Genomic DNA, 15866 nt, shown 5'->3' with positions numbered 1-15866 from the left:
ACACTGACCAGGCCGGTCCTGTGGTTTGCAGCTGGCTTCTCTTTGGACTGATCAGTGTCTGTGATGTTGTACCAGTTGCTAAATACTTTGAACACCACCCCTTCCTCCTCTCCAAGTCAGTTTGTAATGTCCTAAAAGCGTGCAAATACCAGCAGTCATAGATCTGTGGATTTGGTAGCACTGGCAACTCCCTGCCTATCTTGGGATTTGTTGAACATTAGACCCAGAAGCCAGTCCTTTCTCCACAGAGTCGGTCTTGATGCTTCTATCTCTCAGCAATCCACCTTATTTTATCTGAGACTTCAATGTATATGCAGGAACGGGGTGCAGTAATGGACAGAAGGGAGTGAGTAGTTACTTTTTGGTCCTTACCCTCCTCCAAACCAAATGGTCTCCTGCTCTTGACTACCTCAAGGCTTTCCAAGCCTGCATCGCCATGTCTGGAGTTTTCTGAGAGAATGTAGGGCTGTAGGAGGCATGCCTGGCCTCCTTTTCTGCTTTCTGACTTAACTAGAGCAGGTGCAACCAGGCCCTTTGAAGCCCCCAAAAGAAAGTTCCCTAAGGAAAATCCCTAAGATCAAAGTTGACCCAGGCTTCAGACATGGCCTGAGACCATAGCAAAGAGTGAATATCCATTGAATGTATGCAAAGAGGCTCAAATTCACTAGCAGTCAGAAGATGCAATTAATGTAGCAAGATATTTATCACCTTATACACATAAGACTACAAAAATGTAATCTCAAGATCCATTCACATTGTCGCAAATGGCACTATTTCATCTTTTCTTATGGCCGAATAGTATTCCATTGTGTATATGTACCATATCTGCTTTATCCAATCATCTATCGAAGCACTCTGGTTGTTTCCACGTCTTGGCCACTATAAATAAAACTGCAATGAACATCGGAGCACATATATCTTTTCGGATATATGTTTTCAGATTTTTGGGGTAGATACCCAGGGGAGTAACTTTACTAATAATTGTCACCCCAATAAACTTTAATTAAAAAATAAATTTAAAGCAGCTAAAGCACATGCTGCTGGCAGGTCTATGAGGATAGGGGTGCTCTCATGCATTGCTGGTGGAAATGAGAGCCATTAGTCAATATCAATTATAATGAAAAAAATACTATAGTCTTTGACACAGAAGTTCCAAATTTTGGGACTCTAGCCCATAAAAAGAAAAGCAGGAATGTGTGAAAATGTGTGCATAAGGTTGTTTATTTCAGTGTTGTTCATGAGGCAAAAAAAAAAAAAAAAATTCCAGAAAGAAAATGGATGCCATTAAATAGGGAATGTCTATATAAATTATATATAAACACAGAATTCAGTGTTTTGCAGCTTTTTAAAAAGAATCTGTCAGAGTGCTACCAAATGACTCAGAAGGACTTTCATGGGGTATAATTAAGTGAGAAAAGCAAAATAAAGAAAAGTGTGCTTAATGCAGTGCCATTTGTATAAGGCAAGCAATCACAAAATCTTTACATGTGGGCGTTTACACCCAAACATCTATGTAGGACTGTCTGAGTGTGGAGGTGCATGGAAACCCCTGTGGTTGTTCTGTGGGGAGTACGGCAGCAGAGATGTATATATATGTATATATATACACATATGTATATATGTGTGTGTGTGTGTGTGTGTGTGTGTGTGTGTGTGTGTGTGTAGGTATATTTATGAAGAAAAGATGTAAAAAGAAAAACAGTAAGTGAAAAAGAGGCTGCAGAGCTACCCAACTTATGTCCAACAGGCTCCGCATGGAGAACGGATACTTTTGTGACCACACTCTCTCTGGGACAGGTACGAACTCAGGCTGGCCATTCCCGGAGGCAAACAAGTTTTACTTTACCCAGAGGAGGAAGAGCCTAAACACATCCTGAACATCAAGAGGGGCATCATCTCCGCCCTCCTGGTTCCCCCGGAAACAGAAGAGGCCAAACAAGTGTTGTTCATGGTGAGAATTTAGAAAGCTGAGAAGAGTGACCCTCTGAACCCACCTTCACATATTCAAGCTGGCTCCCTCCGTCTACATAGAGTGGATCCTTGACTCAGCTGCACGGCTGTTTACACAGGAGGCCCTTCATTGGTGTGAAACCCCAGTGTGCAGGCTCTCCCTGTCCTCTGGGCTCAGGGACATCATCCTGAGCAGGTTGGATCTAATTTTAAAGCAGTTTCTAGGGAGTCCTGATCACCCTACTCTGTTGTCTGATTTTGTTCCATTTCCACAACGTGTAACACAGGAAAGCCTCTATGTATTTTCAACATGGAAAATAACTGAACTTGTTGCCAGCCTCTTTTAAGAATTTCAAGGTCTAATCTGAGAGAGTATTCAATTCACTCCAGTCCCATGATCATTTTTGAGCCCTTGGAATATTCTATGTTCTATACTTAGAGAATACAGACCTTCTGCAGAGGCCTTTCCTCAGGGAGTTCCCTGGACCTGGGGGCAGAACCAAGACACATATTACACAAGGCAGATTGGAATACATGCCGTAGATGAGCAGTAGAGAAAACAATCTGAGAGCACGGAGCGTAAAATCAGCTTTGGCTGCATCCTAGGAGGCCTGGCTGGAGTGTGTGTCAGAATCAGAACCACCCTTCATGGGTGTTCTCACTCCACCTCTGGCTGACTGGGCGCATGCAGAGCCCACACTCTGCCTGTGAGGAAGAAAGTGTCTCCGCATCCAAGCTGCTCCTGCCTTTTCTCCCAGGCTCCTTTCCCAGGCCTTCCCAAAGTGCCAAAAGATGTTTTCCCATGTTGAATGCACCTTTTGTATCTTCTCCCTTAGGATACTGTGTATGGAAACTGTTCCAGTGACTTTACCGTGAAAACAAGGAAGGGAAACGTGGCAACAGAAATATCCATTGAAAGAAACCTGGAGAAGTGTGATGGGTTCGAGCCTGTTAGCACAGGAGTTAGCCCACTTGCTTTGATCCAAGGCATGGTAAGTTTCCCATCAACATTGCTATTCCCCCAGCAGTATGTTGGGTTGTTACTAATATTCTGGGAAGTTAGAGTTAGTAGGGCTCTCAGAGAAGCAGCCGCCCCGCCGCTTCCTCATATAGGCTATAGTGGGAAACTGTGGCCCAGACAAGGAAAGCACTGCCCAAGGCCATGTGTCTAGAATCAGGTTTCTGATTCCCAATCCAGAGCGCTGCCCTTCTTGCTGTCATTCTGTCACTTGTACCAAACCTGCCATCATTTGAGAGTAATGACTGTCCGTCCCTGAGGAGGCTCCAAGGCTCAAAGTAGGGGAGCAAAGCCACCTGCTGCTCCTTCCTGGGCAAAGGCTGAGTGTCCCCAACTCTAAGCCTTCAGCCTCCACGGCAGTCCCAAGACCTGTGTTCTGCTCTCCTCTCCCTTACTCCTATGACACGACATAACTGAGAACATTCCAGAGTCCTGTCTTCCCATCCCATGGATGACCCTCAGTGCCTGTGCCCTCTGCCTCCTGCCTGGGCCAACCCCTCAGAACTAACCCTTCTGTGCTGTCCTTCAACAGCGGTCAGATAGCACCATGTCACCTGAGCTGGCCTAAGGCCTTGTAACAACCTCTGGGACATGAATCATAGCTTAGCTCAGCAAACACAAAGCAGTCATGCCTGGCAGTGCTCCTGGTCACTTGGGTCCTTGGCCCAAAACAGGGAGAACAAGCGCCACAGCCAGCAGAGGCCAGTGCATGGGTTTCTTTTCTTTTTTTCTGTTTTGTTTTTGTTTGTTTGTTTTTCCAAGCAGCTGCTGTGTGCTCAGCCCCACTCTAGGCAGCACTGAGGGAGGGCCAATGGCAGATGAACCATGGACCTTCCCCTCAGGGTGTTACAGTCTAGTGCAGGAACATGGTTCACACATGCCAAGAAAGGACAGTATGTGGCGTTCCTGTTAAAGTGATCAACTGAGCGGGGCAGACAAGCAGTCCTAGGCCTGAGCATGAAGGAGAAAGCACTATTCACATAGCTCATTGGGCAAAGCAACTAGTAGATCCAGTTAGAAGAAATGATGGGTGAGCGTCAGTGAGCCTAGACTCCAAGTTTCACGGAAGATGTGGAGTATGAGACTGAAAGATACAAAGGCTATGTAAATGGAAGAAAGCTATAAGGATGGGCTTCTAAGAAAACATAAGGAGCAGTAGTGTGTGAAGTGTCAATGTGTGGTGGGACAGGTATGTATAGGATACCAGGCCAAATGAACTTTGTGCGAAAGGAGACGTCTCTTGGACAGAATAAGAAGAGTCCATACCTTGACTCAGCTTTGGATCTGCCGAGTTGCTGCATCCCTTTGTCTAAATGTCAAGTACCAAGTTCTCTTCTTTAACTGAGTTTGTCTAGTGGTACATAATTCCCATTCCCCTCCTCCCCTTCTTCCTTGAAGGTAAATGTCTATGGCAGAAGACTCCAGTTCAAGCCCCAGGGACTGATCAAAATGCGTTTCTCCCATCTTATTCACAGACCCGACCACTGTCTACTCTGATCAGCAGCAGCCAGTCCTGCCAGTACACTCTGGACGCCAAGAGAAAGCATGTCTCAGAAGCCATCTGCAAGGAACAAAACCTGTTCCTGCCTTTCTCCTACAAGTAGGTCACCTGCTGCACCCCCCGATTCATCACATGGGGTGTCTATGTGAGCTGAATGCTTCTCAGGTACCCTGATCCAGGCTAGGCTATGCCTGGGAGAGGGTTATGAAGAGGTACAAAGCAGAGCCCATCCCTGTCCCCCTTTTCAAGCTAACAAGAGATTTGTCAGGAAAATCTTAGGCATGCAAAACAACTTGAGATCAACAAGAGACATCTGAGCTCCAGACTTCAAGGGTTATAGATCAGGAAAAGCCTGGATCATTGCAGGCTGCCCCGGTTAGAAGGGCTTTGTGGAGGATTTGGAATTTGGACTGGAGACTTGTGTATCTAAACCCATTTGGAAAATTGATCAAGCAACTCATGTTTATGGAGTCACCACTATAGTCTTGGCACTGTGCTGTGGGAGATATGAAAGAATTTTGAGGCACAGAGTTAGTCCCTACCCTCTGGGTACTCTGAACAGGTTGAAGGTATGGGGTGCTTATGTCTTTTGATGGAAGGACAGCTAGTATGGCCAGGAGGAGGTGGGCCCTATCCATTAGGAGGGTCAGGATGGCTGGGTTTAACCATGGTTTGAGAGATGGACAGGATTTGGGTAGAAGTGGACATGGGAAAACATTCAACATGAAAAGCATTGTATGCTTTGGGGAGCTGGCCATCCTTGGTTACCTGGTATGCTCCCTTTGTTACCAGGAACAAGTATGGGATGATGGTACAGGTTACACAGACTTTGAAACTTGAAGACACACCTAAGATCAACAGCCGCTTCTTTGATGAAGGTAAGACTTTATATCCATGTGGTTGCCACTGCCCAAGACGTTCCATGCATCATGGTTTAGCTCTTTGCTGAGCCACATGAAACATCTGCTGACTAATGAATTAAGTGGGCTCTGGTGTTCTGGCTATGGGCTACTCTAGCGAAAAAGCATATTCATTTCAGAACATCAAGTGACAAGGGGGATTCAGGAAAGGGAGAAGTTTCCCAAGCCTTCCCACATTTTTATAAGTAGGAAACTGGCCTCCTAAATCTACCTTTGGTAGTCTGACAAACTCGTACACCTTGTGATAAGGCCTAGGGCCAGGGACAAGCTGGAGAGGACCTTCTGCATCAGGAAGGTCTTTACCAATGGAAGGGACTTTAGAGATCTCTAGCCCAACTCTAGCCCTGCATTTGTCTTGTATTTAAGTCTGTCTCATGCATTATCTCATTGTTCTCAGCAACCTGTGATGTCAGGTGGTAACTGCTGATATTAATTCTACAGAAGGGAAAACGACGCATAAAGAGGGTTATTCAAGGTCAGAGAATATTAGAGGTGGTGCCAAATGAGCCCATAGGTCTAATCTAAGCCAGGATTCATTCCATTCCACCTTGCTTCCCTGCTGAATTAACCCCCTTCCGGAGCATAGGTCACAGCAGTGCGGTAAAGGAAACACAAAAGAGTCTCCTCCTCCCCCACAAACTGCTATTAGATTCAACTGGAAGAAATGATGGGTGAGCCTCAGCTGTAGCCTCAGCTGTCACCCTATCAGCAGCAGCATCTCCTCACCAGTTCTTTTGGGCAAAGAGGTAATCTGCTACCAGGTTCAAACAAGCCTGGATTCAATTCCAGCTCTGCCTCTTATACCCAGAGAGGTCTTGCACAAGGTGAGTTGCTCGAAGCTGGGTCTTAGTTCCCTTATCTTTAAATTGAAGACGAATGCTAACCCACAGGGATAGTATGATGAGTCCATGAAAACACTGAAGTCAAATGCCTAGCACAGAGCCAGATACAGAACGGGCATCAAGTACAGGGTAGTTTCCTTTTCCCCTTTGTTGGAATCTCACCGATTTCCAGTTTCCAGGAGACGAAGAGAGATTGAGATGTCGAGGTAAGCCAGAATTCCTTTGATACATTCCTCTTTCCAGGTACCAAGGAGGTGGCTCTCGCCTTTGAGAGCACCAAATCTACATCATCGCCAAAGCAGGCCGAGGCCATTGTGAAGACCCTCCAGGAGCTGCAAAAACTACACGTGTCCGAGCAGAATGCCCAGAGAGCTAACCTCTTCAATAAGCTGGTCACTGAGCTGCGAGGCCTCAACAATGAGGCAATCTCATCCCTCTTGCCAAAGCTGGTCAAGGTGTCCAGGTATGTCTTTAATGGTTGCAGCGTCCTTCGTAGATTATAAACCTGTGGTAGCTGGCTGAAACCTTGGCCAAACAGAGAAGCTCGGGGACCATTGAAATATCAAGCCAGTCAGTCAATTGGTCAATCAGTTCATGTTTGCTGGATAGAGAAATACCACCAGCTAAGGTGCCTAGAGTTCCATGGGCAACAAGGTGTATCCAAGGCAGATATGTATCTGTGTGTTAAAATAGGAGGAAAATAGTTCCTGCATTTTGATGGGTGTCTTCTAATTCCTCATTCTGTTACCCTGGATGGTTTGAGAGAAAAAGAAGTCTGTACCTTTCAGAAGCCTATAGGCTAGTGGAGAGAGAACTCGGGCAAACAAAATAATACTGTGACTTCTCTGTGCTTCAAGAAAGGCGCTGGCTCTTAGTGCTGTGAAGATCAGAGAAGAAACAGGACTGAAATGAGACCATGCCAGTGTTAGTCTGGCATATTCTGTGTTCTGACCAAAGGAGTGCTGTTATGGTGATAAGTCCAGAGGGTCCTTCTTCTGACTTGCCTCCGTAGTGCCACTCCATTGGGTGATACGCATGGTCAAGGCTTCCTGGTTCTTGGGATCTGAGTTAGATTTTGAAAGTGTTTGGATTCAGGTAGTGAATAAGGGAAATAAGGGCACTCCTGACAGCGGGAACACCAGGGGCCAAGCATATTTCAACTGTCTTGAAGGCGATCTATGTAATGTTTTCTGCCCTTTCCTTCACAGCCCCGTCACTTTACAAGCCCTGATTCAGTGCGGACAGCCCCAGTGTTACACTCACATCCTTCAGTGGCTGAAAAGTGAGAAAGCCAACCCCCTTCTGATAGATGTTGTGACCTACCTGGTGGCACTGCTCCCAGAGCCCTCAACCCAGAGGCTGCGGGAGATCTTCAACATAGCAAAGGAGCAGCAGAGCCGGGCCACGTTGTATGCTCTGGGTCACGTGATCAACAGGTGAGTTTTACACTAGTTCTCCTCATCAGAGCTGAGGAAGACCCCACATCTCTGTATTAAGATGGTACCCCTTCTTCAAAGTTCAAACTCTGAGGCTTACCCTTTGGTTTTTCTACTGGTCTTTGCAAGAGTAATGACTTAAAGTAAGAAATCAACAAATGCATGTTTGGACTTTTAGATACACCTACCTATGCTCACTGAGTCCTAACTCTTTTTCTGTAGATATCTTAAGACAGGCTCTCCCGTGGCTCAAGACCTTGAGGACATTGCTGATTACCTGTTGGAGCAGATTCACAATGACTGCACCGGGAATGAAGATCACACCTACTTGATTCTGAGGGTACTTTCTGTCTCCTGTATAATAATCATCATTTCAGAAGCACTTTTCCTGGACACCCCTCCCTTCTCCTTCTGCACCCTGATTCCCTCTTGTTGCTTTTCAATGCAGGTCATTGGAAATATTGGTGGAAAAATGGAGCAGCTAACCTCAAGACTCACGTCTTCAATCCTGAAATGTATCCAAAGCACAGAGCCGTCACTGCTGATTCAGAAGGCTGCCATCCAAGCCCTGAGGAAAATGGAAATTAAAGATGAGGTAAAGTCCACAGAGGAGGGCTGAAGGTGAACATTCTTCAGATTGACAAGGATTTGGAATGAGATTCTAAATCTCATTGTTCGATGGACCTGACTTTATTCTGCTGCTTTCTAATTGCAAATTGCAATGAGCTGATTGACTTCACTGCCTAGCAGTATGTGAACATGAGAGAAATATTTGACCTTGCTGCTACTCCAGCAGGCAGAATATGAGATTTTCATGACGTGCTATCTTTCTACCAGAATGACCATCATTCTCACTCTCATTCATCTTTGGAGAACATACCTGATTTTCCCCAATCTCTCCAAACTAGGATAGTCAACCTAGCTATCTTAGCTTGGAGAGATTGGGGAAAATCAGGCACGTTCTCCATATTTTTGGACACTACCTTATTTACTAGCCCCAAACTCTCACTATCCCTTCTCACCTTTACCCTCATATTGAAATAATTTGTGTTAAAACAACTTCATGTTTAGTTAGTGGCAGGTCTCCAACAAGTCATAACTTGGCCATAACTTGTGTGTTTTCATAAAACTGAATTTGACGTACATTCAATAGTTTTCTGAGAACCCTTCTATGAGCTGGTTGCTCTGGGGAACACTGGCAAGAAGATTCAGTACCAGCATTTGAAGAGTTATTAGAGAGAAATTCGACTTGCACATAATAAATTGCTTGCAGACCATGCCGATGTTTGCCAGCCTTGTTCTGTGTTCTGACCCAAGGGCAGTGATAACTGTCTCCTCTTTGGGCTATAGGTCCGGGAAGTCCTTCTTCAGACTTTCCTTGATGCTGCCTCTCCAGGGGATAAGCGACTGGCAGCTTATCTCATGCTGATGAAAGACCCTTCCTCATCAGATATTAGCAAAATCACCCAACTTCTCCCCCGGGAACAGAATGAGCAAGTGAAGAACTTTGTGGCTTCCCACCTCGCCAACATCTTAAACTCAGAAGAATTGTATGTCCAGAAGTAAGTAAGAGCGATTTTTCCCCATCTGATACAAAGGGCTGAAATTCCAAACTTCAATTTGGATTTAGTTACTGCCTGCTCTTTATAGAGTAGTCTTTGTTCTGGAACAAACACTTGTGCAAAAAAGTACAGCAAACCTGAGCCAAACTCTTGGGGCAAACCCATGACTTTGGTAGCAATTGGAAATTCATATTTTCTTGGGATGAGAGAAGACATGCATATGTAACATGATGTGTCGGCTCAAAATATACTCCTTCTTTTCATCTAGTTTGAAAAAATTAGTGGAAGAAGCTCTGGAAAATTCTCAACTTCCAACTGTCATGGACTTCAAAAAATTTTCCCGCAACTATCACCTTTCCAAATCTATTTCTCTTCCATCGTTTGACCCAGTGTCAGCCAAAATCGAAGGCAACCTTATATTTGATCCAAATAATTACCTTCCCAAAGAAAGCATGCTGAAAACGACCCTCACTGTCTTTGGATTTTCTCCATCTGACCTCTTTGAGGTAAGAGTCTTATGTATTCTAGCCCATTCTGTAAATAAAAAAGTCAAGGGAGCCGTGAACCAGAGGGGAGGAACAAGAATCATCTGGCAGTTAGTTCCACATCACCCCCTTGAGGCCTGCTCCTTTCCACCTCCCTCACCTCCCTGCCTCCCTGCTGGGTGGGGGTGGGGGCGGTCATCTGAAGCATGACTTCTTAGTATAAATGGACATGCAGATGTCTCAGAGAAGTCCTGAGACCCAAAATCCAAGGAAGGGGATGGGCTATGTAGTCAGATAGATCTGGTTCAAACCCCAAACCCACTTCCAACTCTGAATCTTTGCTTTAATTATTTATCCTCTCTGAACCATAGTTGCCTCTTCTAAAAAAGGGCAAAAATAAGTTCTGCCTTTGAAGATTCTACCGAGATTTAAATAATACCACTCCTGTGGAGTGCTCAGCTCAGTTCCTGCCTTGTAGTAGTCATCAAATAATTGTTTAATTAAATGGACATAAAGAGAGGAATGGGAGTTTGAAAAACAACAGTGAACTCAATAGCTTTTTTTTTCTTTTTGCCTGATTTTCTTTTTCAGGTTGGTTTGGAAGGAAAAGGGTTTGAGCCAACCTTAGAAGCTTTCTTTGGGAAGCAGGGATTTTTCCCAGACAGTGTCAACAAGGCTTTGTACTGGGTTGATGGTAAAGTTCCTGATCGTGTCTCCAAGGTCTTGGTGGACCACTTTGGCTACACCAAAGGTGATAAACATGAGCAGGTATGTTTTTGTTAAGTATCCTCTCAAGGAGAGCTTTGGGTCTCAATACAAAAACATTCTTATCAAAGTCTGGAAGTCATCAAGGAACTATCTAAGGGCTGTGACAACTATGGGTTTCATTGACCAACCCCATGGGAGTAAGAGCCAGGATCCTCAGCAGTTATGGGCCTCCTAAAGAGTCAGTGTGCCCAGGAACCAGACTCGATAGAGGGACTCTAGCATATTGATTAAGAGTGTGAAGTCGGGGGCATGGATTGGAATTCTTACCTCACTGTCTTCAAGCTATGCACACTTGGTATGTTCCTTGATACTATGTCTATCTGTTTCTGCATCACCAAAGTGTTAACCCATGTCTCACAAGGTTATTTAAAGACTAAATGAAAGAAATTATGTAAAATGCTCAGTAGAGTGCCTGACTCTGATACTGCTTGTTCAATAAGCAGATACTATTATCATTTTTAAATTCATATTTTTCATTATGGCTAACTTCTTTCTTTGGCTCTCACGCACATCAGTACATTAGCTAATGAAAGCAAAATTCATCTTGAAGCTAGCATCAGCCCCCACTTAATGAGTAGAAAATACATTGTATAATCTGGAGCTTCTTATTCTTTAAATTTTTGCTACCCAATGTGTGGTCCAGTCATTGGCATTACAGAAATTGGCTTGATAGAAATTCAGGTTCTCTGGCCCCACTGGGATTTACTGAATCAAAACCTGCATTTTAATGAGGTTAACTTGCATGCACATTTCAGTTTGAGAAGCAGAGCAATAATTTACTCCTAGATCTCACAGAGAGCCCCTCCTCCATCTTCTAAGTGGAAGCACCTCTGTCCCTTTCATCTCAATTTGAAGAAGTTATCTATCTTTCAAGAGGTGGGAGCAATTTCAGTGTCTGGCTTGGATCCCCACCCTGAGTGTTTGTGTTTAGGTCCATCACAGCTGTAGCAGACAGGCCCCCAGACCATAACAGAAACCTAAAGGTATTGGACAGTGCTAACATCTCACTAGACATTTGTTGTTAACATCCCAGGACATGGTCAATGGAATTATGAACAACATTGACAAGCTGATCAAAGATTTGAAATCCAAAGAATTCCCAGAAGCCAGAGCCTACCTCCGCATCTTGGGAGAGGAGCTTGGCTTTGTCAAGCTCCAAGACCTCCAGCTCCTGGGAAGGCTGCTCCTGAATGGTGTCCGTACTCTGCAGGGGATCCCCCAAATGGTAAGTGGGCCAGACCCATCACAGGTGATGACATTAGCCTGTGCTCTTTTTAGATCTCCCAGATTCACTTAAAATCCTGGCCATGTAAGCCAGCGAAAACGCTTATACTTCCTTCAAAGAGACAGGTCAGCCTTGAATTTTAGTGAAGAAGATTCTTGGATCACAAGGAATTGGTAGCATTCAGAAATTAAGCTATCCATACTGCTGGATATATCTTTTAAGAGCATTCATTTGTTCATCTGGAAAACAATGTTAAGTGTATTTTCCTCTACCTATGCTACTGGTTTATTTTAACATTGAAATGATGCAATGATTATGAAAGGATGTATTTGACAAACCATAATCTACTACCTAAATATGAGTTGTAGTTTTTATTATTATTAATTTATTAAGAAAGGAGAAAATATCAAAATATACTCCCTAGGACTTAATAAATAATAATGTTGGCTTTAATAAAACAGATCTGAAGGTATTTTCTAAATATGTCATACGAAATAAAAACAAATGCATACTAGTATGTATATCTTCTCAATAGCTCATTGGTTTCAAACATTTGGTTTTACCATAATATATTGTATTTCAAGTAAACACTCATTTACATTTGGACTCCAAAAAAAAGTCATACCATACTATGAGACTTGAAGTCCATAAAAATCTGAGTCCTCACAATATTCTTAAATACTTTCTGAATCACTAGTTAAAAATGATGTGATGTATATCCAGGGCAATTTTTTAATATCCCAATGTACTGAAATCAATAATCATTCATCTGTACTTATTAAATTATTCAGCTAATCAAAATATGCTAGTCCCTTCCTTTCTGGATGAAGAAGAACAATTATTGTCTGATGTATGGGAAAGTGCATTTCACAAAGCCCACTTCGATGAGGCTCACTTTTTAGTTACTCTCCCCTGTCGGATCTACAGATTGGGGAGGCCATAAGGAGAGGTTCAAAGAATGACTTGTTTCTTCACTACATCTTCATGGACAACGCCTTTGAACTCCCCACCGGACTTGGGTTACCATTGCAAGTGTCTTTCTCTGGAGTCATCACTCCTGGAATCCAGGCTGGAGTGAAACTGGACGTAGCCGATGTAAGCCTGTTCTGTTCACCTTTTGACTCTTCAGGTTGTTCTTTTCCTTCAGAGTGGGTTTCTTGTGCAATTTTCAAATGTGTTTCCAGTTCAAGATGAAGGACCTCATCAATGTACTCACTTCATTCATTTTTATGAAAAACTTTAGGGTTCCACTAGGATGCACCACCTCGCTAGCTCCACTGGGCATGGCAGTCACATGAGAACTCAGCTATTCTCTCAATATCTGAGGATTTCCATCATCTTTTTATATTATGCTTAACGTTAACTTGGGTGCTTCTTAGTGTGGGGTATCAGTGTTGTCTGGCCCTGGAGAACTGAGAACTTGGCTTTTCTTCCTCCAAACAAACCACAATCATGTTTCTTGAGGTTTGAGCTATCCAGAGATGTTTGTTCAGGGGTGGGAAGGGTAGCTGATCTGACTTGAGGGGACTAAGGTATTGAACAAAGCTGAATAGGTCGTTTTCTGACTTACAGATGCAGGCAGAACTGGTGACAAAGCCTTCTGTGTCTGTGGAGTTTGTGACAAATATGGGCATCATCATTCCAGACTTTGCTAGGAGCGGAGTCCAAATGAACACCAACTTCTTCCATGAGACAGGCCTGGAAGCGCGAGTTTCCCTAAAATCTGGCCAGCTGAAGTTCAGTATTCCAGCTCCAAAGAGGCCAGTCAAGCTGCTCAGTGGCAGGTAATTCTTTCAGTTAGATCTAACTAGCCAGTTGGAAAGAGAATTGAGACTGTACCTGCAGGACTTGGCCAGACCAGACAGCTAATTGAGATAATTCTGGCCCCAGTGGATCTGGGGTGATGGAGCGAGAGAAGGTATGGGATTACCTAGCCTAGACTCACTAAATAGTTACAATTTCCTTGGTTTTCCACATTTTAGGAAATGGAGACTTAACACGTTGCGTACGGATCACGAGAATCTTCGTTTTTCTTCTGAGCCATGCGTTAAGGACGGATAACGAGAATTCTCATTTTTATTGTTGACTCTTTTTACTTTGCATATTTTATTGAATTATTTGTAGAATAATTATTTATAGAATAATTTATAGAATAATTTACTTGTAGAATCTATTATTTATAGAAAAATAATAAATGGCATAGAAGCATTTACGCTTTAAAGAGAAGCGTGCATTTTAAAGTAGTTTCTTTTAAAAACCTGCCGGAACAGAGGGGTATGAGGGATTTAAACCCCGCCGTACGCAACGTGTTAAGATCTACTGATTAACTAGCTGTTATTAGGTTGTGCTTGGTTGGTTGGTTGGTTGGTTGGTTGGTTGGTTGGTTGGTTGGTTTTAAGAATGAAAAAAGACTAGTTCTACAGAAATCATCCTTGGCAATGAACATGTTTTCCCAGGAAAATTACCAAAGAACATACTGATGTGTGGTAGCTGGCTCAGTAGATAAAGCATGAAGGTCCTAATCTCACGATTATGGGTTGCAACCTCATATTGAGAACTTCATTTTTAATGACATCCTCAAACATTGCTTTAGCTTAGTTTCTATAGTCCACATTAATATGATTCAAAAATAGTGAAAGCAGTATTTAATTGCCTAATATATGCTAAGCATGTTGAATGAGACAGACAGGAGTTTGGACTTTTCTGAGGGCAAAGGAGTTTCAAGTGGGAGCATAAATAGGGATTGGTGTTTTAGGAGAAATACTCTGAGTACAGAGCGGAAAATGGATGGGCAGGAGGCACAACTGGAGAGAGGGTGACCACTTAGGAGTCTGTCACAGTCATGCATAGGTGAGAGGTGACAGAGGCCTGCACCAGATGAGGGCCTGGGTGTAAGGAACAGTGAGCTGACTCTAGAAATTCTTAGGAAGTAGGAATCTGAGTGCTTGGTGATTGACTGGATATGGGGGTGAGGCAAAAGAAAGCGTAAAGGAGAGTAGGGGGTACCCTTCTTTGAAAAAGGAAGGTACGGAGGAAGATGACAAACTCAGGCTTGGATGTATTGCGTTAGAAGTCCTGTGAGACAATCAATTAGAACCTCCAGCTGGCAATTAGACCAATGAGTCTGAGCTCAGTAAAAAGGTTTGAGATACAAATACAAATTTGGGAGTCAGTGGCATGAGAGGTTATTGAAATCAAGGGGCAATTGATGTAAAAACTAGGAAAGAAACATGGAGAGTATAAACATGTAAAGGGGGAGAGAAATAAGCAGCAAAGAGTGAGGAGTGACCAGAGAGGCAGAAGGGGAATGAGGCTGTGGCAGGTCATAGAAGCCCAGGTGGGTTGCCCCAGAGGTCAGCCAAAGCTGGCACTTAGGGCTCTAGTTATCAACATAGGTTTGTCTTAGGGCACCCCTAAAATGAAGAAACAATACTGAGGAAAGAACATGATATATCAAAGCATCCTTGGACGAGATCAGGGCATTGTTGAATTTTCTTGCACTTAGTAATTTTTTAAGTACATACTTGGGTGGAGGATACCATAAACTTTTTAGGGGTTACAGACTCTAAAGTCTGAGTCTGGCCAAAAGTAAGCAAGTCTACTAAATGCTTCCAAGAGATCAAGGAAGATGAAACCTAAATATGTCCGTTGGAGTTAAGAGCAAGAAGGTGATTGGACATGTTGACGAGAGCAGTTCCAAAAGCAGGATGGGGGAGGCCGTCAGATCACAGTTCAGAGAGAAGGGTGTTGAAAGAAGGTGGAGACTGCAAAGACAGACAAATTTCTTGATTGTGGGGGAGACAAGAGGGGACTAGAAAGGGAAGAAAGTTGTGTGTGTGTGTGTGTGTGTGTGTGTGTGTGTGTGCAATGGAAGAGACTCGAGAGTGTTTAATACCAGTGGAAAGAAGCCAGTAGAGACTAAGAGATTTCAGATGTAAGAGAGACGGGGCCCCTCTTCCCCTAAATCATAGGTAGGAAGGGGCACACCTGAGGTCAGGTCCCAGTGATCATTACTTAACATCTCGGAGCCTCTGTTTCCTGTGTAAAAAGAGACTCCTAATGCCTACTGTTGTGAGGATAATGGATAACAAATGTAAAAGAGAACTTGGTGCAGAGTCACTGTGATCGTTAGCCTTGCTGATGGTCTTCTTACTATGAT

The 15866-nt window shown here is 43.6% G+C and overlaps 1 protein-coding gene and 1 long non-coding RNA gene across 6 annotated transcripts in view; one reads left to right on the top strand and one right to left on the bottom strand.

The window, feature by feature from the left end:
• The window catches only part of LOC109461063 (uncharacterized), an 89942-nt gene extending 87502 nt beyond the window's left edge, over window positions 1–2440 (bottom strand). For all 5 annotated transcript variants that reach the window (XR_012496267.1, XR_012496268.1, XR_012496266.1 and 2 more), the window contains exon 1: window positions 2401–2440. This is a non-coding gene — a long non-coding RNA (uncharacterized LOC109461063). The remainder of the gene's footprint in view (window positions 1–2400) is intronic.
• APOB (apolipoprotein B) overlaps window positions 1–15866 on the top strand; it is a 38237-nt gene that overhangs the window by 3589 nt on the left and 18782 nt on the right. The window contains exons 5-18 of the mRNA XM_019756811.2: window positions 1798–1951; window positions 2787–2942; window positions 4444–4568; window positions 5262–5347; window positions 6475–6694; window positions 7440–7667; window positions 7890–8007; window positions 8116–8262; window positions 9018–9229; window positions 9498–9735; window positions 10306–10482; window positions 11516–11707; window positions 12635–12802; window positions 13280–13491. Of these exons, the coding sequence (XP_019612370.2) occupies window positions 1798–1951; window positions 2787–2942; window positions 4444–4568; window positions 5262–5347; window positions 6475–6694; window positions 7440–7667; window positions 7890–8007; window positions 8116–8262; window positions 9018–9229; window positions 9498–9735; window positions 10306–10482; window positions 11516–11707; window positions 12635–12802; window positions 13280–13491 (2433 nt within the window). The remainder of the gene's footprint in view (window positions 1–1797; window positions 1952–2786; window positions 2943–4443; window positions 4569–5261; window positions 5348–6474; window positions 6695–7439; window positions 7668–7889; window positions 8008–8115; window positions 8263–9017; window positions 9230–9497; window positions 9736–10305; window positions 10483–11515; window positions 11708–12634; window positions 12803–13279; window positions 13492–15866) is intronic.

This window comes from Rhinolophus sinicus, linkage group LG05, assembly GCF_036562045.2.
Source record: "Rhinolophus sinicus isolate RSC01 linkage group LG05, ASM3656204v1, whole genome shotgun sequence".
Classification (NCBI taxonomy): domain Eukaryota; kingdom Metazoa; phylum Chordata; class Mammalia; order Chiroptera; family Rhinolophidae; genus Rhinolophus; species Rhinolophus sinicus.
The sequence above is the reverse complement of the archived record's forward strand: the minus strand, read 5'-3'. Positions and strand labels throughout refer to the sequence as shown.